The sequence below is a fragment of the Excalfactoria chinensis genome, chromosome 4, assembly GCF_039878825.1.
Source record: "Excalfactoria chinensis isolate bCotChi1 chromosome 4, bCotChi1.hap2, whole genome shotgun sequence".
Taxonomy (NCBI): domain Eukaryota; kingdom Metazoa; phylum Chordata; class Aves; order Galliformes; family Phasianidae; genus Excalfactoria; species Excalfactoria chinensis.
The window spans coordinates 394,040-417,785 of NC_092828.1; the positions used below are offsets into that span (position 1 = coordinate 394,040).

At 65.8% G+C, this 23,746-nt stretch overlaps 5 protein-coding genes across 5 annotated transcripts; all 5 read right to left on the reverse strand.

Annotated features, from left to right (window-relative positions):
* Nucleotides 1-196: 196 nt before the first annotated feature.
* VPS16 (VPS16 core subunit of CORVET and HOPS complexes) lies at nt 197-9,157 on the reverse strand. Its single transcript, XM_072335183.1, has 24 exons — nt 9,025-9,157; nt 8,647-8,735; nt 8,439-8,536; nt 7,596-7,724; nt 7,049-7,193; nt 6,869-6,984; nt 6,518-6,640; nt 5,502-5,557; nt 5,219-5,308; nt 4,708-4,802; nt 4,454-4,530; nt 4,120-4,251; nt 3,882-4,009; nt 3,488-3,523; nt 3,186-3,294; nt 2,975-3,109; nt 2,781-2,889; nt 2,323-2,420; nt 2,054-2,158; nt 1,715-1,792; nt 1,376-1,545; nt 1,119-1,215; nt 800-903; nt 197-546 (listed from the first exon to the last, which is right to left on the reverse strand). The coding sequence occupies exons 1-24, from the start codon at nt 9,075-9,077 to the stop codon at nt 402-404; spliced, it is 2,517 nt and encodes an 838-aa protein (XP_072191284.1). The 5' UTR covers nt 9,078-9,157; the 3' UTR covers nt 197-401.
* Nucleotides 9,158-10,553: 1,396 nt separating this feature from the next.
* LOC140251691 (putative N-acetyltransferase 8B) lies at nt 10,554-12,382 on the reverse strand. The gene is made up of 2 exons (XM_072335728.1): nt 12,155-12,382; nt 10,554-11,286 (listed from the first exon to the last, which is right to left on the reverse strand). The coding sequence occupies exon 2, from the start codon at nt 11,272-11,274 to the stop codon at nt 10,603-10,605; it is 672 nt and encodes a 223-aa protein (XP_072191829.1). The 5' UTR covers nt 11,275-11,286; nt 12,155-12,382; the 3' UTR covers nt 10,554-10,602.
* An 865-nt stretch (nt 12,383-13,247) lies between these two features.
* LOC140252175 (N-acetyltransferase 8-like) lies at nt 13,248-13,987 on the reverse strand. Its single transcript, XM_072336536.1, has one exon. The coding sequence runs from the start codon at nt 13,985-13,987 to the stop codon at nt 13,316-13,318; it is 672 nt and encodes a 223-aa protein (XP_072192637.1). The 3' UTR covers nt 13,248-13,315.
* A 1,319-nt stretch (nt 13,988-15,306) lies between these two features.
* Nucleotides 15,307-17,004, reverse strand: LOC140251656 (probable N-acetyltransferase camello). Its single transcript, XM_072335665.1, has 2 exons — nt 16,876-17,004; nt 15,307-16,399 (listed from the first exon to the last, which is right to left on the reverse strand). Exon 2 carries the CDS (start codon nt 16,386-16,388, stop codon nt 15,732-15,734), a length of 657 nt encoding a protein of 218 aa, XP_072191766.1. The 5' UTR covers nt 16,389-16,399; nt 16,876-17,004; the 3' UTR covers nt 15,307-15,731.
* Nucleotides 17,005-17,200: 196 nt separating this feature from the next.
* On the reverse strand, nt 17,201-23,746 carry CPXM1 (carboxypeptidase X, M14 family member 1). Its single transcript, XM_072335664.1, has 14 exons — nt 23,435-23,746; nt 22,934-23,041; nt 22,454-22,563; nt 21,472-21,611; nt 21,311-21,395; nt 20,440-20,590; nt 20,276-20,364; nt 20,076-20,199; nt 19,798-19,994; nt 19,538-19,717; nt 19,045-19,342; nt 18,828-18,967; nt 17,677-17,779; nt 17,201-17,436 (listed from the first exon to the last, which is right to left on the reverse strand). The coding sequence occupies exons 1-14, from the start codon at nt 23,598-23,600 to the stop codon at nt 17,201-17,203; spliced, it is 2,127 nt and encodes a 708-aa protein (XP_072191765.1). The 5' UTR covers nt 23,601-23,746.

Below are 23,746 nucleotides of genomic sequence, written 5' to 3' on the forward strand. Positions count from 1 at the left end.
CGTGCCGTGCGGAGCGCCCCCTGGCGGCCGGGAGGAATCACGGCAGTTACCCACCGCGAGCGGCCCCAGCGCGCCCTGGGAGCCCGCGGGACCCCCGGGCAGCCCCGCTCCGCGCCCCGCAACGACGGCTCTGCCCGCCCCGCAGCCTCAGCACCCTCCCACCCCGAGGGTCGTTTCCCCAGCAGGCCGCAGCACGGCAGGCTCTCGTTCTTTATTGACCAGGAATCGAGGCGGGGAGCTGCAGGCAATCACGGAGCTGCAGGCAATCACGGCACTGCTCCGCCACTGCGACCCCCCCACGGAGCCCTCCTCCGTGCCCGCAGCGAGGGTCCCGACCGGCAGGGGGGGCAGGGGGGGCAGGGGAGGCTGAGCTGCCCCCGAGCGGGGGGGGGCACCGCGGTTCACTTCTTAAGGAGCTGCGCACGAGCCCGGCTCAGCTTCTCCATCACGGCGCTGTCGGTGGCGGCGGAGCACTTGGACAGGACAAGGTTCATCTCAGCCTCGTTCTTGTGCTCGATGGCAGCATCGGCCGCCTGCTCCAGGTCCCTGGGGGTGAAGCAGGGGATGAAGGCACCGCTTCCCCACATGCGGTGAGAAAGGAGGGGGCTCGGTGGCACCCCCTGCAGCCCCCAATGGCAGCAGCAGGATGATCGCTTCCCTTATCCCTCCAGAGCACCCTAAGCCCCCAGCGCTGGGAGTGCTGCTGCTGCACCACCAGCCCCTGCTGCTGTGGCCCCAGCTGTACCTCCAGCTCCCCCCTGTTCCCCCCTGCGCCCCCAGGCTCCCCCAGCCAACGTACCCCACCAGGATGAAGGCCTTGACCCGCTGCTCGGGGGTGACCCGGGGCGCGTACTTCTTGGCCTCGTAGCGGTTGTGGTGCTTCACAGCAATCTCTACGAAGGGCTGAGCAGGAGCGGAGTGGGGTGAAGGGAGCTTGCTGCCCCACACCAGGCTCCCCTGATTGCTCCCACTGTGCCCCACGGGGCAGCTCAGCCCCACGGCTCAGCCCATCCCCATCGCCACCCTCCTCATGGACAGCACTGAGTGTGCGTGTGGACAGAGAGAGGGGCTGGAAGGGAGTGTGGGCAGGTCCCCCTTTCAGTGAAGAAAGCTCTTACCAGGTACCCAATGGGCGACTTCTTGCTCTTGGAGAACTTCTCCATCTCCTCCCAGTCCCCGCGGGTGGCCAGAGCACTGATCTTCAGCCACCAGTACCTGGGCACCAGGGGAACAGCTCCCACAGCCGCCAGCACGCTGCAGCCCCCAGCCCCAGCCCACCATTTAACACCCACGTGGGGCACCAGGAAAAACCAACACTGCCCCCAAAGCTGTGACCCACAGCTCCAGTCCTGCACTGCCCTCATCCCACACTCACCGCTTGTCAGGGATCTTGAAGTCCCGGTACAGCTGCTCCGCTTTCTTGTGGTGGCCATCCTGGATCAGAGTGGAGACAGTGTTGTGCAGGGAGAGGTCGAGGTAGGGCTTGTCAAAGTCCTCCTGGAGGTGTCGCTGGAGCCGCAGGAGCTTGATCTGATCCTCTGTGGCCTGTGGAGTAAAGCACCAGACTGAAGCACCAGACTAAAGGGTCTCTGTCCCAGCCAGTGGCAGCACCGTCCCGCTGGTAAGTGGCTGTGATCCCAATGCACCCAGTGCTCCCAGCTGCAGGGAGAGCAGGGGAGGGCTACGGCACCTCTGCAGCCCTGACCACGCTCACCTTGGCAGCAAACTCATTCTTGGCCTTGTAGTACTCATCCACAGCGTTCTGCAGGGCTCCGACCCGACCCTCGATGCGCTGGAGACAGAAAACAGCCACATCAGCCCACACCAACACAGATGCTGCACTGCAAGGGATGGGGCACAGGGAAGGACGTGCCCTGGACGGGCTGGGGGCCCTCGATGATGCCCTGCCTTGATCATACAAGATGGGTAGAGGGCTGGATCCCTCCTCACCCTGGGGGGAGCCGGAGCTCTCCACTGCATACAGGAGGGGCTGATGACTTCCAGCACAGGGCTCTGAGCCCCCAGCCCTTTCACTGTGCTGCCAGACACTGACCTTCTCCGAGTAGCTGGAGTGGACGTGGAAGTTGCCGAGCTCCTGGTGGTTGTCATCCTGGTTGTACAAGTCCTTCAGTGTCTCTCGCTCCTGGTGCTTGCAAAACTGGGAAGCAGTAGGTGGGGGTGAGGGATCACAGGTACAGCGAGCTGCATCTGCCACACTGCGTGGCTCCCAGGTCCCCAGCCAAGGTGGTGGGATGGGGGACTCAGGGCAGAGCACACCGGGGTCCCCCCATCCAGCCATGCACACGGCTGGGCAGCCCTCACCTGGCGGTAGAGGCTCAGAGCCACCGGCTGGTTCTGCAGCGTCATGAAGAAGGTGCCACGGTTCAGCTCGTTCTTCAGGTGCAGCACAACGGTGTAGACTGGGGCACAAGGAGCACTTTAGGACAGGGAACAAGGACTCTTCCCCAGCATGGCTGCCCAGGGGAGCACTGCTGGGACATTCAGCCAGTCCTCACTTCTGGAAGGGGAGCGAGCTTACATCCACGGGCAGAGCAGAGCCCTCTGCTGCCCCCCTTGCCCTGCAGGGCTCAAGCAGCTTCTGCCACCCCATCAGCCCACACAGCACACAGCCATGAATGGGCTTCCCCAGATTCCAAGTCCCACCCAAGAGAGATTTGCTGCCTGGACGCAGGCAGAGCCCTCGGTGTTGGGTTCTGCAGAGCCCCTCCTGCCTCGGGACCCCTCTTTGTGTGTGCAGGAGCCCCAGCCCTGCCCCTTACCCAGGTCTGTGTCCCCACTCTCGATGGCTTTGCTCAGGGCCAGCTTGCTCCGCTTCATCTTCAGCAGCAGCGGGACCTGCTCCCCGGAGCGCGGCTCGTACTCCAGCAGCTGAGGCCATCGCAGAGTGTCAGCATGCGGCCACTGTGTGTCACCCTGAGCCGTGGTGCCACCACCCCCAGGACACCCCGCAGACCTTGATGGCCAGCTCTGTCCTGCCGCAGTCGTACGCCCGGGCAGCAATCTCAGAGTAGGAGATGCCTGGTGTGTCCCCCAGCTTCTGGTTGATGGCATAAGCCACCTCCTCATCAGATTTGTCCTTCTGCTGCACCTAAAGAGGAGCGGAGCAGTCAGCACGGCCCCAGCATGGCAACCCCCCCCCCCCCCCCACAGCCTTCCCTCCTTGCCTTGTAGCAGGCCCAGTGGGCCAGGATGCGGCTGACGCCCTGGATCTCCGGGAGGCGCAGGTACTCACAGATCCTGATGGCCAGGGGGTAGAGCCGCCGCAGGACCAGCCTGGTGGGCAGAGGGGAGCTCAGCAGCGTGCTGTGTGTGCAGCTCAGCCAGCCTCAGGGGGGTCCCGAGCTCTCAGAGCTCACTGAGCCACCAGCCGAGGAGACAGAGACTGCACAAGCACTGCAGCAGGGCCGGGCACAGCCTGGGTGGCCCAGGGACAGGTTTATCAAACCCAGTTTGGATCAAGCCTTACCTATCCAGCAACACCTCGATGGTGAGTCGCTTGTATCTGCAGAATAGTCAAGGGCATCTCGGACCCTGCAGAGCGCAGGTGACGTGTGCTGGGCGCCCACCCCCTCCTGGCAGCACCCCCATGGCTGGCACTTGAGTGCGGGGCTGGCCCAGCTCCACGATGTGGGCTCACCATCACGGGCAGGGGGTCGGGCACAGCGTGGTGCGGTGAGGGCAGGTGGCTGAACCTGCTCCAGGGCTCAGGGTGACCTGAGGCTGACGTGAGGCTCTGCAGCCCACCCCTCCCCATCCTGTTACATCCCAGCTCCCTGGCTAAAGCTGGTGCTGACAGCAGGGGACTCGCACTGGCTGCCAGACCCCGCAGTCAGCCCCCCTGCCTGCCCCATGGAGGATACTGGGTGAAGGTGAGGGGGATGCCGATCTGGTAGTCCCGGATGGAGTTGAGCACCCGCAGGTCCTGGCACATGCGCACAAAGCTCTCCGGGGGGAACTTGTCAATAAAGCACTTCCCAAAGGAGGCTGCCTGCAAGAGGAGACGTGCGGGCTCTGGGGACCGATGGGCCATGGGAGGACCCCCAGCAGGAAGGAAACGGCTTCAGCCTCACCCAGATCCTCCTCGCCCACTTCACTCACCCGCAGCAGGGACTTCTGTGTCTCTGGCTCATGCTCATAGCCGGCTGCCTCGATGCACTGGCTCACTGCTTCTGGGAGCAGTTTCTGGTCCTTGATCTCCCGCAGGTACTCATCTGCCTTCTGGCTCTCCTTCTGCAGACAAGCACAGCCTGTTGGCGAGCTGTGGGACACGGGACACTCCACAGCCAGGGTGAGTACCGAGCACCTGGAGCCCCAGCAACCCACAGACAGCAGGGGCTGCCTGCACCCCAGCACCGTGTCCCCATAGGGACCTCGTGGCTGTCCTGTCCCATCACAGTGAACGTAACCCTGGGTTTGCACTGGGGCAACCAACCTCGTACTCCTTCTGTGCCTCCAGCAGGAGCGCCCCTGGTGCCATGGAAGCGATTTTGAAGATTTCCTGGCTGGCTTCTGCAGGGATGGGGGTAAAAACATAAAAAAAGCCAGCACGAGAGGCTGCCCCAGCCCAGATGCACCCAGCCACGTGCTGCTCCCACCCAACCCTTCTGTAAGCTTCGGGACCCGAGAGCCTGTGCCAGTGTCCTCCCTCTGCGGGGCTGGGATGGCTTCACCCAGAGAATATCTCACCTGGGATCTCATGCAGGAACTCGTGGGAGGTGCGGGACAAGATCCGGACCCCATCCGGCTCTGGCACCAGGTAGGAGTCCTCATCCAGGACAAATCTGTGCCTCCCGCTAAGGGCTCGTGGGAAGAAAGTGGCTGCTGGCTGCAGCCCAGCTCTGCCAAGAGCAGGTCAGCCACAGAGATGCCGTGGAGCAAAGCCCCGATTGCCCCGTCCCCAGAGGGCTGTGCCTCTGACCTTTTCTTCCAGCCACTTTGGAGGAACAGGGATTGTCCCACTGTGACAGCCCTGACCCCTGGGGAATCAGCAGAGGGCTCTGGCGCAGCACTCCCAGCCACAGGGACTCTTGTGGCCAAGCTCTGCTCTCAGAGCTGGGAGGGAGGTGGGCCGCTCTGCACCAGGAAAGTCGGAGAAGAGGACCGAGGGCTGTGGGGGCGCAGGCAGAGCAGTGCTTTTCACCGCTGTGTCCGGAGGAGGCGCACAGCAGAAGCGGCAGTCCCTCCTCCCAAAGGATACCGGATGCACTCCGTGGAATTCCCAGCCACCATCAGCTGCCGGTCCCAGGCCACCACCACGGCGCGCTGCCGGCTGCGGGGACGCGTGCACCTGCAGGGAACCCCCGTGTGGTCAGCGGAGCACCTACCCCAGCCCTGGGCATGGAGTGGGGACGTGAGGGACAATCCCTCTTGTCCCAGCACAGCCACGGAGACGAGCAGCCCCTGCAAAGGGCTGAGCATGCAGAGGTGTGCAGTGAAGGCACGGCCCAAAGCACAGGGGGGATGTCTGGGAAAATGCTCACCAAACCATCTGCTTGGGTGGAGATCGGATGGTGCTGTTGAACTCACAGAGCTTGTCCTGCAGAAGGAAAGAGAAGAGTCAAGGAGGAGAAGGCACACGGAGAGGAGGTGCTGCACAGCTGCTGGAGCCATGCTCTGAGGTGGAGGTTACAAGCAACACAGAGCAAGTGTCCTGCAGAAGGACCTGGCCACCTCTCCAGCCCCAGAATGAGCCAGGGCTGTGGCTGCTGCAGACAAAGGTCAAGGATGCTGTGCCAGTAATTAGACTGAGCATGAGGAACCTTCATAGGATCACAGAATGGCCTGGGTTGCAAAGGCTCTCAATGCTCACCCAGTTCCACCCTCCTGCTGTGTGCAGGTCACCAACCAGCAGCCCAGGCTGCCCAGAGCCACATCGAGCCTGGCCTTGAATGCCTGCAGGGATGGGGCATCCACAGCCTCCTTGGGCAACCTGTTCAGTGCGTCACCACCCTCTGAGTGAAAAACTTCCCCCTAAGATCCAACCTAAACCTCCCATCTCCCCTTTGTTCTATCACGATCAACCCACATAAACAGTCATTGTAAACTTTCACCCATAGCTCTGGCAAACAGCCCACCTGTACATAAAGCAAAAAGTTGCTCGTGCTCAACTGAGACCAGAAAAGTGAACAAAGTCTAAAGGACATTGATTTGCTTCAAAGAGTATGCAAGGAACCCGATGTGGAAACAGGGGCAGCCTGTTTATTTGGGAGGTATTTGGTCATAGAATGGAAGACACAAAACCAGTAAAACATGGATTTGGAAAAGGTGAGGAGTAACGTATAAAAGTGGGTGAGAAATGCAAAGAGTGGATTTTCTGATGGCAGACCTCATGTGCCTAAGGACAGCAGCAGGACCAGGCTGCAGCGCCACGTCCAGAGGTGCCCAAAGAGAAGCTGCTGGGATGCCACCAGGTCTGGCTGTGAGAGGCAGCGGGGCAGCACAGTGCAGGGTGGGCTCCCACCAACACCAAGCAGAGGGGAGGGAAAGAGATGCTCACCTTCAGCGTGGCCAACCCCATCCAGATGTAGCCAGTATCAGTGAAGAGCGCCAGGCAGCGGTAGTTGAAGGACACGGCCATCTGCAGGTAGGCACCAGCGGAGGGGCTCATGCCAGGGGGTGTCTGGGATGAAGAAAAGGACAGTGATGGTCAGGGACACAGCTTCACGCTGGCACCAATGCTGCACAAGGGGCTGAGAGCTGGACAAAGTGGGACCGTCCCCTCCCCTGCTGCCTCTGCCTTGTTCCCACAGCTTTGCCCTTGGCCAGGGTGTGGGAGAAGGACCTGCCAGGAAGCACTGGGGGCTGCTGATCGCCCCGCTCCCCACCGATGCTGATACGGCTCACTCACCACCACAGAGCAGGAGGTGTTGTCCAGCAGGTACAGGTCCTGGCCAACGGCCAGCAGGACGATGGTCACTCTATCTTGGGTCAGCACAGCCCAGCAAGAGGGCGGCTTCTGCAGACCTGCAGGGACCAACGTCAGGGCCCTGAGCCAGGCAGAGCGTGGAGCAGCGGGGAGGAGACGCACCTGGCACCTCGGGCATCCTGCGTAGCTTCAGGTCATCGATGTTGGTGGTCAATGAGAAGCGGTGGGCTCCAGTCAGGATGGCCACACCAGTGCCATACTCTGTGTGGAAGACCTTCGCCTCCAGAACATGGTTCTGCAGCACCTCCTGTGCCATGGAGACAGAAGGATCCAGGTTGGGGCACCAGGCTCAGCACCATGCTGCTGGGAGAGGCACTGGGGGAAAAACTGTCCCAGGGAAGACAGCCCAGCCCTGCACCGTGCAGCCAGCAGCATCCCAGCTGAACAAGATCATGCTCCTGTGCTTCTGGTACGTGTGCCAGCTCACACCCAAAGGAAGAGCCCTGCAGGGAGGCTGGGGGAGCTCCAAGCGCTCAGCCCTACTGGGCTGGCATCATTCAGGGAGGCCTTGCAGCACTTCTCCAACACACAAATCCAACTTTGTGGACCTCGTGGTGACCAGCTCTCCCACCTTCCTTGCCCTGCCCCACTCACGTTGCCCATGGCTGAAGTGAAGCTTCTCCCACCTTCCTTGCCCTGCCCCACTCACGTTGCCCATGCTGAAGTGACGCTTGAACTCGCAGAAGAGGTTGTAGATGAGAACGGTGCCGTCCTCCTGGATGCACAGCAGGTCCTCGCTGGCTGTCCAGCCCAGCTGCACCAGCTGGCCACTCTTCCACTGCAAGCAGGAAACTGATCAGTGTCTGCTGCTCACCTCCCAGCCGCCTCTCCAGGAGATGCACACAATGCCAACGGCTGCAGTTTGGCATTTGCAGCTCTGGTGTCTCTGACTGCAGCACCCTGCAGGAATACCAGACTGCCCCTCCTGCTGTTCCTCCATACTCTCCCCAGCTCTAGACAGTGGGAAAGGAAGGAAAGCTCTGCGCTGTTTCCCCCATTCCCACCCTGTCCCCTTTTTCCCAGCCTGGGTGCCTCCCCCTCCCCACAGACTCCTGACACCCTCGCACGCAGCTCTGCTTTCGAGCAGATGGAAAACCAAAGCTTTCAGGGGTTGCAAGAGCTGCACAGGACCACCACTCCTGAAAGCTCGAGGTGCTGAGGACGTGTGACAGCACTCTGCTTCCCTGCAGACAGCCCAGAGCAGCTGCCCTGGGGCACACAGGTGAGTGGCACAGGCTGAGGCAGCAGCCGGTCTCACAGCCCAGCCACGCACCTACGGCACCAGGCAGAAACTCTGGGGAGTGCCCTTCCTCAGCCACCCTCCTGCCCAGAGCTCAGTGCTGCGAGAGGCACAGCCCAGCATCCTCCAAGGGCTGCGCAAGGAGCAGGTCCAGCTTGAGACACATCGCACACCTCAGGGCACGGCCTAGAGGGCAGGGTGGGCAGCAGCCCCTGCACAGCTGAATTCCAGCAGCCCTGCCCAGGCACTCACCGGGATGCTGGCCAGGAGCAGCCCTGAGGCCGAGTAGATCTCTAACAGCGGGCGGCTGCTGGGGGACTTCTCCTTCCTGCCGTTGTTCTTCAGCAGAGCTGCGGTTGGGATGGAGCAGCCCCTCAGCTGGCTGCGGCCCCTCAGCCATCCCCACCCGTGTCAGGCACACCGGCCTGCCCTGTCCGACCCCAGCGGGTCCCGGCCCTACCTATGGGCCCGCCATATGGGGCAGCTGCCACCAGGCAGTCCCGCAGATCCTCCTTCAGGCCCCACTCCATGGTGTACAGCTCGAACTTGCTGCAGGCAGGTGAAGGACGGACAGGCAGACACACACCGACAGTGCAGAGCATTAGGGGGGTGCCAGGGCCCAGACCACAGCCAGAGCCACACACCAGCCCCCGGGACTCCCCCTCCCACCAGGCTCAGACCTCCCCTCCCCCAGTAGGCCCCAGACCTGCCCCACTAGGCCCAGGACCCCCCACCAGGCCGCGGCCTCCCCCACTAGGCCCAGGTCCCCCCCCACTAGGCCCAGATCCCCCCACTAGGCCCAGGTCCCCCAGCCGCAGGCCGGCCGGCCGCCCCTCACCGGTAGAAGGCCTCGTCGCCCAGCGGGTTCCAGTTGGCGGTGTAGCAGTCCATGGTGCCGGCCGGGCCGGGCTCTCCCGGCGGCTCCGCTCGGCTCGTCTGGGCTCAGTTCTGGCTGCGCTTCCGCCCTCTCCGTGACGACAGACGCCACGGCAGCCGCCATCTTGAGTGAGGGCGAAGCCAGAGGGGAAGGCTGCCGCCATCTTGAGTGAGGGCAGAGCCAGAGGGACGGGGAAACGCCGCCATCTTGAGTTAGGCCGCGTTAGGCCGCGGCCGCCATCCCGGCAGCGGGGCCGGTCCCCTCCCGTCCCAGCGCGAGTCGTGCAGTCGGTCTCACCCAGCCGCCGTCATTCCCCGTCCCCACTGACAGCCCTGGTGCGCACAGAGCTCAGCGGGGATCTGTCCCTCCGTTCTGGGAGCAGCAGTGTCCCCGTCAGCCCCAGGCCCTGCCCCAGGCCCTCCGCCTCCCCCTGCCCGCACACAGGGCCCCGCGGGGACGCAGCACAGCAGCGCCGATGGGGGGACAGCATGAGGCCCAGCGGGGCCCTGAGAGCCCCCAGCACCAACAGGGGGCAGCCACAGGGCGGGGAGCCCATTCTGGGCTGGGGAGGCTCCGCATAGGGAGACATTGGTTACACAGGGCCATGCTGGGCTGAGCTCACGGCATGAGCCACCTGGAGGTGGGGTGGCACACAGGCACAGCCACATGGCAGCCATCATACCTATATCACACCTACATCACACCTATATCACACCTATATCACACCTATCACACCTATCACACCTATCACACCTATCACATCTATCAATCACAGCCATCACAGCCATCACACCTATATCACACCCATCACATCCATGGCAGCCATCACACCCATCACACCTACATCACACCTATATCACACCCATCACACCTATATCACACCCATCACACCTATATCACACCCATCACACCTATATCACATCCATCACACCTATCACACCTATCAATCACAGCCATCACAGCCATCACACCTATCATAGCCATCACATCCATCACATCCATGGCAGCCATCACATCTATATTACACCTATATTACACCTATATCACACCTATCACACCTATCAATCACAGCCATCACACCTATATCACATCCATCACACCCATAACATCCATTACACCTATATCACACCATCACACCCATCACACCCATCACATCCATCACAGCCATCACACCTATATCACACCTATATCACACCTATATCACACCCATCACATCCATCATACCCTTCACATCCATCACAGCCATCAATCACAGCCATCAATCACACCCATCACAGCCATCACACCTATATCACACCCATCACACCTATCACAGCCATCACACCCATCAATCACAGCCATCACAGCCATCACATCCATGGCAGCCATCAATCACAGCCATCAATCACATCCATCACATCCATCACACCCATCAATCACATCCATCACACCCATCACACCTATATCACACCCATCACCCCATCATCACACCCCTCACACCCCTCACACCCTTCCCACAGTCTCTGTTTATTTCTCAGTGCTACAGGACCAGTGGAGCCCCTACGGGCGGCCGGGCAGCTCACAGCGGTACTGGAAGATCTGGAAGGAGACCAGGCTGGCAAACAGCGAGGGGCTGCTGGCCCCCACCTTCCTGAAGCCCTGGCTCTCGTACAGCCGCTGTGCCACCACCTGCACGATGGAGGTGTACAGCATCACGGCCCTGTATCCCCGCGCCTGGGCGAAGCGCAGCACCTCCCCGCACAGCGCCTTGGAGATGCCGTGCCCGCGGTGCTCCTTGCTGACCGACATCCGCTTCAGCTCCAGGGCCTCACCGCGCTGCGCCGGGTCCTGCGGCGGAGCCACAGCCACCATCCCCACCACGGCCCCGCCGGCCTCCACCACCCAGAAGCAGGAGTCGGGCGCCCGCATGTAGGAGCTGTCGATGTCGCAGAGGTCGGTGATCAGCGCCTCCTGGACGTACGCCGTGCTGAAGGAGCGCATCACGGGCCAGGTGGCCGCCAGCACCAGCGCCACGGCAGCTAATGCCAGCAGCCAGCTGCCGGCCATGGCACGCACGGCTGAGAACAGGGCCAGCAGCCCCAGCTGCACCCGCGTGGAGCGCAGCATGTGGCGGTAGATGGCCGGGGCGTGCTCGATGATGCCACGGGCAAACAGGGAGCGCACGGCATCGTAGTCCTCGTCGCGGTACAGCCGGATGCGGTAGGGAGCCATGGGCACCGGGGGCTGCAATGCAGAACCGGGCAGTGGTTGGGGTTGGGGGGTTGGAGCTGGAAGGGACCTTCATAGAAGCCAAAGGATGGTTTGAGTTGGAAGGGACCTTCAAAGGCCATCGGGTCCCACCCCAGCACAAAGAACAGGGGCACCCACAGGTCCGTCAGGCACTCAGAGCTCGTCCAGCCTGACCTGAATGTCACCCATGATGGGGCACCACCAGCTCTCTGGGGAACCTGCACCTCACCACAAGCGCTTGGAGCAGCCCGAGCTCAGGGCTGGAGCTGCAGCCGGCACGGGGGGGGCCTGGAGAAGCTCCCCCTGCCATCCCCACGTTGGGACGCAGGAGGAGGCAGCAGGGCCCGGGCGGCACGGAGCCCAGTGCTGGGACGAGGGGGGAGCGGCGCTGCCCAGGCAGGAGCTGGCGGTGACGGCGGGGGGCAAAGGGGCACGGGGAGGGATGCGGGCACCGCAGGATTGCACGGGGGTCAAAGGGGCAGAGCAGAGGCAGCCCGCACCGAAACCAGCACGGAGCTGCCGGGCTCCGTCGGGGGGGCTGAGCCGCTTCGGTGCGGGGCGCTCAGAGCGTGCTGAGGTCGGGTAACCCGCGGCCGGGGGCGGAGCCGTGGATGCCGCAGCCCCCGGGGTCCCGCTGGGGGTTCGGGGGTCGCCGTGCCCAGCTTTCCCCTACCGGAGAGTCCGCAGACGGACCCGCGTTTCTCTCTACTCCGCCGCCCCCCGTGGGACCCGCACGGTGTTTGCGTGGCTCCGCGCAGCCCCAGCGCCGTCCCGCCCCGCCGCCCCGCTCCCTTTTCCCTCCCCCCTCCCGCAGCCGTTCCGCTCCCCCTCCGCTTGCGGGAGGCGGCAGCGCGGCTCTTACCGGTGCGCAGGGCCGGGCAGTGCCGGGCCCACAGCGCCGGGCCCGCAGCACCGAGCCGGGCCCGCAGCCCCGCGAGCAGCCGGGATTCCGCAGCGCCCCCGCGGGGTCCGGGGCCGAGCGCGGCGCAGCGAGCGATGCTGGGGCGGCGGGGGGAGTTCAGCCCACGGGGAGCCGCGAAGCCCCCAGCCCAGGTCCGACCCCAAGGCGGCTTTGCCAACCGCTGCGGGAGCGCTGCGCTGCGGGGCCGCGGTGCGTGGCAGAGCTCAGCACCTTTAAAGCGGCGAGCAAAGGCCGTCACTGCCCAGGGAGCGGCGGGGGAGGAGGGGTAGGGGGACACACACAGTGACCCCGCGGGCAGCGCTCCGATGTTCCTTTATTATGGCAGCGTTAAGGACGGCAGGCACGAATCCGACCCCAGCACGGCGAGGGGACGCGGCCGGGGGTCCTTCTGTGGGTCCTCACTCAGCTGGGGGGGCGTGGGGGAGTCGGGGACCCCCGGGAGGGCTGAACCCTCCGGGCCTGAGGAGCAGCGAGGATGGGGGTGGGGAGGGAGACAAGTCTCCAGCCTGCAGCATGAGGGTCTCTGTGTCCCCATGGGGCACCGCCAGCATGGCTCAGCCACGGACCATCTGGGTCTCTGCAGGGCACTGCCCACCTGGCTCAGGCACACGGGATGAGGATCCCACAGGGCACAGCCCGGCACCTCGGCACCAGCAGATGGTGCCATTCAGAAACCTGCCATCCCCCCTTTGGCCCCTCACCCTGTGCCCTACATCCAGACCGAGTGCCGCCCCCGTGTGATGACCCTGGTGATGTCGGTGAGGCGCTGTGCATCCACCTCCAGCCACTGCCCCGCACACACCAACTGCCTTCCCCTGCCCTCACACAGTGCCCTGCAGTGACCCAGCACAGCAGTGGAGGCACACCATGAGAGCCGGCAGGCCCCCAGAAGCCCCCCAGCACCAACTGTGGGTGGCTGCAGCGCAGTGACCCCACTCTGGGCTGGGACAGGCATGAGCCCCGTGGAGGCAGGATGGCACACACAGGCACAGCCACAATGTGTGTACACATCTGCAGCACTCGTGCACATCTGCAGCACACCCATCACACCCTTCTGCAGTCTCTGTTTATTTCTCGGTGCTGTAAGAACAGGGGGAGCCCCTACGGGCGGCCGGGCAGCTGGAGGCGGTAATGGATGAGATGGAAGCGGATCAGTCTGGAGAACAGAGACGGGCTGCTTTCAACCACCTTCCTGAAGCCCTGGCTCTCGTACAGCCGCTGTGCCACCAGCTGCACGATGGAGGTGTACAGCACCACGGCCCCGTAGCCCCGCGCCTGGGCGAAGCGCAGCACCTCCCCGCACAGCGCCTTGGAGATGCCGTGCCCGCGGTGCTCCCTGCTGACCGACAGCCTCTTCAGCTCCATGGCCATGCCGGGCTGACCCAGGTCCGGTGCCGGAGCTGCGCCCACCATCCCCACCAGCGCCCCGCCGGCCTCCATCACCCAGAAGCAGGAGTCGGGCGCCCGCATGTAGGAGCTGTCGATGTCCTGGAGATCAGCAACAAGAGCTTCTGTCACGAAGGAGAGGCTGAAGGAGCGCATCACGGGCCACATGGCCGCCAGCACCAGCGCCACGGCGGCCACTGCCAGCAGCCAGCTGCCAGCCATGGCACGCACGGCACAGAACAGGGCCAGCAGCCCCAGCTGCACCTGCGTCAAGCGCAGCACGTGGTGGTAGATGGCCGGGGCGTGCTCCGTGATGCCACGGGCAAACAGGGAGCGCACGGCATCGTAGTCCTCATTGCGATACAGCCGGATGTGGTAGGGAGCCATGGGCACCAGGGGCTGCAATGCAGAACCGGGCAGTGGTTGGGGTTGGGGGCTTGGAGCTGGAAGGGACCTTCAAAGGCCATCGGGTCCCTCTCTACTCTGCTCTTGTGAGGCCCCATCTGCAGTGCTGTGTGCAGGTCTGGAGCCCCCAGCACAGGAAAGGCAGGGAGCTGTTGGAGAGGGTCCAGAGGTCAAAAAGATGCTCATAGAACTGCAGCACCTCCACAACAAAGACAGGCTGAGGGAGCTGGGCTTGTTCAGCACGGAGAGGAGAAGGCTGCGGGGTGAGCTCAGTGCAGCCTGCCAGGACCTGAAGGGAGCATCCAAACAGGAGGGGAGCCAACTCCTTGAAAGGGGGGATAGCAGCAGGACAAGGGGAAATGGGTTGGAGCTGAAGGAGGGCAGATTGAGGGTGGATGTCAGGGGGAAGTTCTGTACTGTGAGAGTGGGGAGGTGCTGGAACAGCTGCCCAGAGAGGCTGTGGATGCCCCGTCCATCCCTGGAGGTGTTGAAGGCCAGGTTGGATGGGGCCCTGGGCAGCCTGGGCTGGTATGAAATGGGCAGGTTGGTGGCCCTGCCTGTGGTTGGGGGTTGGAGCTCCGTGATCCTTGGGGTCCCTTCCAACCCAACCGTGCTGTGATTCGTTGCGACCAACCCCCCCAGCAATGATCAGGGTCACACACAGCTCCATCAGTGCTCAGAGCCCCCCCAGCCCAACCTCAGTGTCCCCATGGATGTGGGACCACCAGCTCCCTGTGCAGCCTCTGCCGGTGCCTCCCCATCCTCAGCACAAGGAACTTCTTCCTTCTCTCCCATCTCTCTTAGTTTGGAACCACTTCCCCTCATCCTGTCCCAACAGACCTGGCTCCTATTGCCCCGTTCCCAATACAGCACCAGCACATCCCTCTCTGGAATGACCATCCGCCGCCCCCCGTGCGACCCGCGCTTTGAGCGTGGCTCCGCGCAGTCCCGGCGCCGTCCCGCTCCGCTCCCTTTTCCCTCCCCCCTCCCGCAGCCGTTCCGTTCCGCCGCCGGATCCCGCACTCCGTCCCGCTCCTCCTCCGCTTGCGGGAGGCGGCGGCGCGGCTCTTACCGGTGCGCAGGGCCGGGCAGCGCCGGGCTCACAGCTCGGGGAGCTCAACACACGGGGAGCTGCGCAGCCCCCAGTTCGCGTCCTCCTTCCACGGCGGCTTTGCCAACCGCTGCGGGAGCGCAGCAGAGCTCAGCAGCTTTAAAGCGGCGAGCAAAGGCCGCCACTGCCCAGGGAGCGGCGGGGGGGGGGGGTAGCGGCTGTAGGGGGGAGGCACAGTGACCCGGCGGGCAGCGCTCCGATGCTCTTTTATTCTGGCAGCGTTAAGGAGGGCAGGCGCGAATCCGACCCCAGCACGGCGAGGGGACGCGGCCGGGGGAGCCTCCGTGGGTGCCCACTCAGCTGGGGGGGGCGTGGGGGTGTCGGGACCCCCGGGGAGAATGAACCAATGAACCACCCCCGGGCCTGAGGAGCAGCGGGGCTGGGGGTGGGGAGGGTGACAAGTCTCCAGCCCGCGGCACGCAGCACTTGGGTCTCCGTGTCCCCGCGGGCACCGGCAGCGCGGCTCAGCCACGCGGCACGAGGCTCCCCGCGGGCGGTCAGCATGACTCGGCAGAACGGGACGAGGGTCCCCGCGGGTCACGGCCCGCCCGACGGAGCTGCGTTTGTCCCCGCGGGGCGGCACCGGCTCCGGCTCTTGCTCCGCTTGGCGGCGGCTCAGGGCAGGTCGTAGCGGTAGGTGGTGACGGTGCAGTTGGCCAGGCGGCCGTAGGCGGTGGGCAGCACGAAGCGGCGCTCCCGGCGGAATCCCAGCCGCTCGTAGAGGGCGCGGGCGTCGCGCTGCAGCATGATGGTGTTGAGCACCACGGCCGTGCAGCCGGGCTGCTGCCTCGCGAAGCCCAGCGCCGCTCGGCCCAGCGCCGTGGCGACGCCCCGGCCGCGGTAATCCTTGCGCACCGCCATCCGCTTCAGCGCCAGCAGCCCCGCCTCCCCCGCCGGCCGCACGCCCACCGTGCCGACCACCCGCCCGTCCGCCTCCGCCACCCAGAAGCGGGCGGCGGGGCCGTCCATGTAGGAGCGGCGGATGTCGCTCAGGTCGTCCCCGAGGCAGCGCTCGATGTAGGAGCGCCAGGCGCAGCCCAGCACGTGGCGGCCCAGCGCCAGCAGCAGCGTCAGCGCCAGGACGGGCAGCAGCAGGGAGCGGGCGCTGGCCAGCAGCAGGCAGAAGGCGCAGCCCAGCAACAGCAGCGCCCAGGGCTGCCGCAGCACGTGCAGGCACAGCGCCGGCGCGTACTCGCTCATGGCGGTGGCGAAGACGTCGCGGGCCGCCTCGTAGTCCTCGTCCCGGTACGGCCGGATCCGGAACCCCGCCATGACGCGCCGCCCTGCGGGGGGACGGGGGGCGGTCGGCCCGTCGGGGCGGGGGGGGAGGGGGGAGCCGGCACTGCCCTCCCGCGGAGCCCCCCCCGTCCCATGGACCCCCCCCCGTCCCATGGACCCCCCCCGTCCCACGGAGCCCGCCGACCCCTTAGAGCCCCCCGTGCCCTACGGGACCCTCGTGCCCCACGGAGCCCCTTCACCTGATGGAACCCCCCATTAAACCCTCGCACCCCACGGAGCCCCACGACCCCGCACAGCCCCCCGTGCCCCTGTGGAGCCCCCTGTGCCCCACGGAGCCGCCCCCACCCCGGCAGCCCCCCGTGCCCTGAGGAGCCCCGCCCCCCGATGCCCCCCCCCCCCACCTCCTGGCGCCCACGGACCGGCCCCGGGCCCCCCCTTGCCCCGCCCCCCCTTGCCCCCTGCCCTCATCCTCCCACGTGCTGCCCCGCACCCCGCGTGTCCCCGACCCCCCCCCGCTCACCGCGTTCCCGCACCCGCCGCCCTCCACCATCGCCGGCCCGGAGCTGCGGCGCCCGCCTCCTATTGGCCGCCGCTCTTCCGGGGGTCACGCCCCTCCCGCCGACAACAACCAATGGGCGCCGAGCGGGGGAGCGAGGGAGGCGGGAGCGCGGGTCACGTGAGCGGGGAATGAATGGGAGGGCACGGGGAGGGGCGGGGCGAGCGCGAGGAGGCGGGGCCTGCGCTGTCAGAGGATCCTATTGGCCTGCAGGGAGGGGGCGGGGCCGGCGGAGGGGCGGGGCCAGAGGGAGCTCGGGGCCGCGGGTTCGATCCCCGCTCCGGGCGGGTCACGGCGCCCGGCGCTGAGCGCGGAGGCGGCGCAGGCGGTGTCGGTGCAGCCGCAGCTGAAGGTCCGGCGGTCCCCGGCCCCGCAAACGTCTCCGCGCCAGGCGGAAGCTGCAGGGCGTGGGAACGTTCTCGAAGGAGACGCGGCACGGCCGGGTGGCCGCCTCGTAGCCCTCGGCCCGCGCCGTCACCTCGTACTCGCCGGGGTTCAGCAGCCGCCAGTAATCCCCGTCCGCCGCTGTGGGGGGGGCAGGGCCGCAGCGCTGACATCCCATCTCTATCCCCATCCCGTTTATCCCACCCATCCCGTCCCATACACACCCCCACACACCCCCGCGTTTATCCCATCCCATTCGCCATCCCCTCCCACCCGTCTCCTCCGCCCCTATTCCTCTGATCCCACCCATCCCGTTTATCCCACCCCATCCCATCCCCCGCCCTTTCCCTGCCCCCCCCGCCCGTCTCCGTCCCGCTGTACCTGTCCGCACATCGTGGTTGATGCCATCCACGGCGATGACGGCGTTGGCGATGCCCTCACCCGTCTCTTCATCCCGAACCACCCCCTTAATGCCGCGGTGCACCTGGGGAGCAGAGGGACGGGGCTCAGCGGGACCCCCCTCACTGCACAGCTGTGTGTACCAGGGCTGTCTGTACCCAACGCGAGCCCTGGGGCACAGCCTGGCCCCACGGCACGACCCCACGGCACAGCAGCACACAGGAACCCACACCTCCAGCACACGCCCCCTGCAGCCCCCTGCAGCCCCCTGCTACCCCCTGCTACCCCCTGCTACCCCCTGCTTCCCCCCTGCTGCCCCCTGCTGTCCCCTTGCTGCCCCCTGCTTCCCCCTGCTACCCCTTGCTGCCCCCTGCAGCCCCCTGCATCCCCCTGCTACCCCCTGCATCTCCCTGCATCCCCCTGCATCCCCCTGCTACCCCTTGCTACCCCCCGCTACCCCCTGCATCCCCCTGCAGCACCCCTGTTGCCCCCTGCAGCCCCCTGCAGCCCCCTGCTACCCCCTGCTGCCCCCTGCTGTCCCCTTGCTGCCCCCTGCATCCCCCTGCTACCCCTTGCTACCCCCTGCTGCCCCCCTGCTGACCCCTGCAGCCCCCTACTGCCCCCTGCTGCCCCCTGCTGTCCCCTTGCTGCCCCCTGCATCCCCCTGCTACCCCTTGCTACCCCCTGCTGCCCCCCTGCTGACCCCTGCAGCCCCCTACTGCCCCCTGCTGCCCCCTGCTACCCCCTGCAGCCCCCTGATGCCCCCTGCTACCCCCTGCTGCCCCCCTGCAGCCCCCTGCTGCCCCCCAGCTGCCCCCTACTGCCCCCTGCTGCCCCCTGCAGCCCCCTGCAGCCCCCTGATGCCCCCTGCTACCCCCTGCTACCCCCTGCATCGCCCTGCAGCCCCCTGCAGCCCCCTGCAGCCCCGCTGCAGTACCCCCTGCAGCCCCCTGCTACCCCCTGCTGCCCCCCTGCAGCCCCCTGCTGCCCCCTGCAGCCCCCTGATGCCCCCTGCTACCCCCTGCAGCCCCCTGCAGCCCCCTGCTGCCTCCATCCCCAGGCAGGGAGCAGGGAAGGTGCTGCAAAGCCCGGGGGATAGCGGGGCACCCCCGTCTGTCCCCTGCAGCCCCCACCTGCTCCATGTAGAGCAGCAGCGACTCGCGGTTGTTCTCCCACTCCGTTGGCAGCTCGGAGACGTGAGGGAACTTGTCACACGAGAGCTCCACCGTGATCTCGAAGCAGTTGGTGTGCAGGTAGCTGAAGTCGTTCATACCTGGGGGAGGGCGGCGGTGCATCAAGGTGGGCGGGGGGAGCAGCGGGACCTCCCCCCTCCCCCGGGCTGGCACTCACTGCCGGGCACCGTGTGCCAGTTGGCCCCGTTGATGATGTTGCCGGAGCGCATGAAGTCGTCGTAGTGGCAGAGGCGTCGCTCCTCGCTGGCCATGGCCAGGTTGGAGGTGGCGTAGACGGTGGCCAGCCAGCGGAACACGCCGTCGTCGGCCGTGGGGGTCAATTCCTGCGCCTTCCAGTAGGTGCGGGTCATGTCGAAGGGGTATGTGACCACCAGCTCCCCGCCGTGCAGGTTGGCGCTCAGCACGAAGGGGTAGCGCTGCATCCAGTCGATCACCGCCCGCGTCTCGGGGGCCACCTGCGGTCACAAGGTGTCACTGGGGAGCAGCCGGGACCCCCGGCCCAGCTCTGTGCCCCCAGGGGTCAACTATGATGACTCCACATCGCTGGGGTGCAGCTGGGACCCTCAGCCCAGCCCTGTGCCCTGGGGGCCGCCTGCGGTAAGGCTGCATCGTGGGGGCACCTCCGAGACCCCGCAGCGCCGTGCCCTCACCGTGGCGTTGGCGAAGGTGTAGTACTCAGGGATGGGGATGTAGTGGTTGGGGAACTCGTGGGGCACCAGGTCGTTGTCCTCAGCGTCCCACAGCGCCGTGTTCAGGTCGGCAAAGTTGTGGTTGAGGTCGATGCCCTCGTAGGTCCAGCGGCCCATGGCCCAGCCCGACAGCTCCGACCCCTACGGGGCATGTGGGGTCAGCGGGTGGGCAATGGGACAAGCGCTTGGGGTCGGGTTTGGGGTCGGGATTGGGGCCGTACCAGGCGGTAGGCAGTCTCGTAGCCGTCGGGGTTCATGGAGGGCAGGAGGTGGATGCGCGTGTCGGTGACCAGCCGCACCACGCGTGGATTGCCGCGCCGGAACTCGCGGCACAGATACTCCATCAGGTTGAGCAGCAGCTCCCGGCCCAGCACCTCGTTGCCGTGCATCCCCGCCACGTAGCGGAACTCGGGCTCACCTGTGGGTCCGGCCCACGTTGGCTGCGGGTCCCGACCCCCCTTGCCCCTCCTCAGCCCCAAATCCCACCCCACAGACGCACCCACTTCGTGCTGCCCCGGGTTGTCGGAGATCTCCATGACGTACATCTTGAGGCCCAGGTAGCTCTTCCCGATGCTGTAGATGCGGGTGATGTTGGGGCACTCCTCATTCACCCTCTTCATCAGCTGTGGGGAAAGCACCCACTTTGGGCTCTGGGGGCACCCAGAGCTGCGGGGACCACATGGGGGGATCCCGACGCACCTTCCTCATCTCCTTGTAGTTGTGGTGCCGGAAGTCCAGCTTGTCGGTGGGCACGGGCTCATTGGGCCACTGGTAGATGTTGTTGGGGTCTATGGGGTGGGGACAGGGGTGAGGTGAGGGATGCAGGGAGCAGACCCCAACCCACACACTGTGCCCGTTCCCACCTGGCATGGCGCAGCCCAGCACTTCGGCCCGCAGGCAGATGGTGCCGTTCTCAAACCAGCTCTGCGGGTTGATGCGGATGTAACGTGCCACCGCCGGGCACGGCAGCACGTTCAGCACCGGCGTCTCGGGGTCCTTGTTGGCTGGGAACACCTGGGGGGGGTCCCAACCCCTGCGTGACCATGGGCACAGCGCGGCCCCGGGGGGTGCTGGGATGTGGGGAGGGGGCGGAGGCGCCAATGGGGACCAAAGGGTTATGGGGACCAAAGGGTTACGGGCGCTGCGCTGCGTGGCCCCATCCTCCCCTGGCCCCATTCCAGCCCCTAATGAAGAGTGGACACGTGGCAACGGGCTGAGCCCGCACTGAGGGACCCAAGTGGGGCAGAATCGTGGGGCCGGGGTATCACACTGCTCTGTGCCCCCCCACAGCATAGGGACCCCCAGGGATGAGCACGGGGACCCCAAACCGCTCCTGGCAATGGCAGCTCACCCCGGCTCCCGGCACAGCTGTGACCCAGGGACCCCGGCCCTGCCGTCGGCCCCTGTTTCTCCCACAGCCCCACACACTGCGGTTGTGGGGGGACCCACCTGCACCCACCCACCCTCACAGCTCCCACGCGTGTCCCTGGGCTCCACGCTGCCGTGCTCGCCTCCGGTCACACCCCACTGTGCCACGAGGCCCCGCTCAGCCCCGCGTGTCCCCCCGCGCCCCCGGCCCCCCCCGGCGGGCAGCAGCACAAGCAGCCTTTGTGCGGAGGGGAAGCGCTGCGGATGCTCTGCGGGACGGGAGGCCAAAGGCAACAGCGGAGCCCGCTGCAGCCGTTAACCCGCGGAGCCCCGCCGTGCGGGTCGGGGGAAGGACGGGGCTCGTACCGCCTCCTCGGTGCCGTTGCGGCACGGCTGCCACGCGTGCGTGTCGTTGCTGAACTGCACCTTGTAGGAGGTCACCCAGTCGTACCTGCGGGGGGGGGGCGCAGCGTCACCGGCGCCCGGCCCCTCTCCGGCCCCCCCCCCACCCCCGTCCCGTGCCGTACGTCCAGATGGAGTTGAGCCCCTGCGTGATGACCCCGGTGAAGTTGGTGAGGCGCCGCGCGTCCACCTCCAGCCACTGCGCCGCGTCCTCCTGCCCCGCGCACCAGCCGCCGTCAAAGAAATCCCCGTCGTACAGCCCCGACTGCGGGGGGAGGCGCAGCTGGGATCACGGTCCTCACTGGGGCGGCCCCACATCGACCAGCCGGGCCTGGAGACCCTCGGGGGGTCACGGTGGAACCGCCCGCTCCGTGCAGAGCACAACAAACCCAGCGCCCCGACACGCGTGTGCCATGAGCACACCTTGCACACCTCGAGCACGTGCCGTGTTCACACAGTGCACACACAGTGCACACACATACATACAGTGCACACACACACAGTGCACACACATACAGTGCACAGTGCACACACACAGTGCACACACACACAGTGCACACACACACACAGTGCACACATACAGTGCACACACACAGTGCACAAACACAGTGCACACACAGTGCACACACACACACAGTGCACACACACAGTACACAGTGCACACACACAGTGCATGCACACACAGTGCACACACAGTGCACACACACAGTGCACACACACAGTGCACACACAGTGCACACACAGTGCACACACATACAGTGCACACACACACAGTGCACACACACACAGTGCACACACACACAGTGCACACACAGTGCACACACACAGTGCACACACACAGTGCACAGTGCACACACACACAGTGCACAGTGCACACACACAGTGCACACACACACAGTGCACAGTGCACACACACAGTGCACACACATACAGTGCACACACACAGTGCACACACAGTGCACACACATACAGTGCACATACAGTGCACAAACAGTGCACACACAGTGCACACACAGTGCACACACGCAGTGCACACACGCAGTGCACACACACACAGTGCACACACGCAGTGCACACACACGGACACACACAGAGCTCTCGCCCTACCTGGATGTTGAGCCGCCCCCGGTGCGCGCCCAGCCCGTAGCGTTTGTCGCTGGAGGAGCGCAGCTGGGAGTCCTGGACCCGCAGGGACTCCAGCCCCAGGGGGGGGCACGCTGTGGGGCAGAGGGGCAGGGCGCACTCAGTGACCCCACAGCGACCCCCACCGCCCAAACCCCATTTCCCTCCCTGCCGTGCGGAGTGCCGGTGGGGCGGCAGCGCCGCATCCCTTCACCGTGCAGACCAGGGCAGCCAACGCCTCCCACCCAGAGGGGGGGTCAGGATGGCATCACTTCGGGGCTGCCCCGGGGGTCCCCACTGACCCCGGGACTCCCAGCACCCGCAGCCTCACACACCCCCCTCCATCCCCTCCCCCGTCCTTCCCAGCTGCAGGGGCTGTGTCTGCACAGCATGTGTGCACAGCAGCCGGGGGTGCACACACACACACAGCCACGCACACCCCTCTGCCCCCCGCCATGTACGTACGCTGCTCCTGGGGGGCAGGAGGGCTCTTGGCCGGAGCTTTGGGTTTCTTCTTCAGCACTTTCTTCCGCACCACTTTGACCCTCACGAGCTTCTTCCTGGGTGCGGGGGCTGCGGGCACACGGAACAGGTTGGGGGGGTCGGGGGGCTGCAGGCCCTCAGGGTCCCACGGTGGGTCCAGGCTGGGGGGCTCAGCTGGGGCGCTGCCCACTACATGCAATGTGCAGCCCTGGGTACCCCCAGCACCCGCGTGCACACACAAGTGTGCACACACTCATTTACACACATGCTCACACCCATATACACACACAGTGCACCCACATTGCACTCACACACCCATTACACACATACACCGGTGTGCACACACCATGCACACTTGCATTAAGCCTCCCCCCTCTGCACACACACACACACACAGTGCACACCCAGCTGTGCTCACGCCCGGATGCATGCACACATATTTGCACCCCCCACTCTCCCCTCCCCCCCAGAGCTCCTTCCTACCTTTGGGCCCGGGCCCCCCTCGGGTGGGGGCTGCGCTGCTCGGCCCCCCCTGCTCCGTTCTCCTCGTGGGGGTGGTCGCCGTGCCCTTCGGGGGGGCCGTGGCGGTGGCCTTTGGGGGGGCTGTGCCCCTCGGGGTGGTCGCAGCGGAGCCGCCGGGGCCGCCCATCCCCGCGGCCTCGGGTCGGATCGCGGTGCCGGGGGGCGCCGGGGGGGCGGCGGCGGCAGCGAAGAGCAACAGCAGGGCGAGGGGGGGGGGGCGGCATGGCCGGACGGGACGGGACGAGCGGAGCGCAGCTCAGCGCTCAGCCCCAG

Coding starts and splice junctions, on each gene's coding strand:
- CPXM1 (XM_072335664.1), bottom strand. CDS start 23,600: ATGGGCGGCCCCGGCGGCTCCGCTGCGACCACCCCGAGGGGCACAGCC. Junction 22,564..22,933: donor TCCTGCCCCCCAGGAGCAGC/GTACGTACATGG, acceptor TCTGCCCCACAG/CGTGCCCCCCCCTGGGGCTG. Junction 20,200..20,275: donor ACTACAAGGAGATGAGGAAG/GTGCGTCGGGAT, acceptor CTTTCCCCACAG/CTGATGAAGAGGGTGAATGA.
- LOC140251691 (XM_072335728.1), bottom strand. CDS start 11,274: ATGGCTCCCTACCGCATCCGGCTGTACCGCGACGAGGACTACGATGCC.
- VPS16 (XM_072335183.1), bottom strand. CDS start 9,077: ATGGACTGCTACACCGCCAACTGGAACCCGCTGGGCGACGAGGCCTTC. Junction 5,309..5,501: donor CCACCCAAGCAGATGGTTTG/GTGAGCATTTTC, acceptor GGTTCCCTGCAG/GTGCACGCGTCCCCGCAGCC. Junction 3,295..3,487: donor ATCGAGGTGTTGCTGGATAG/GTAAGGCTTGAT, acceptor TCTGCCCACCAG/GCTGGTCCTGCGGCGGCTCT.
- LOC140251656 (XM_072335665.1), bottom strand. CDS start 16,388: ATGGCGGGGTTCCGGATCCGGCCGTACCGGGACGAGGACTACGAGGCG.
- LOC140252175 (XM_072336536.1), bottom strand. CDS start 13,987: ATGGCTCCCTACCACATCCGGCTGTATCGCAATGAGGACTACGATGCC.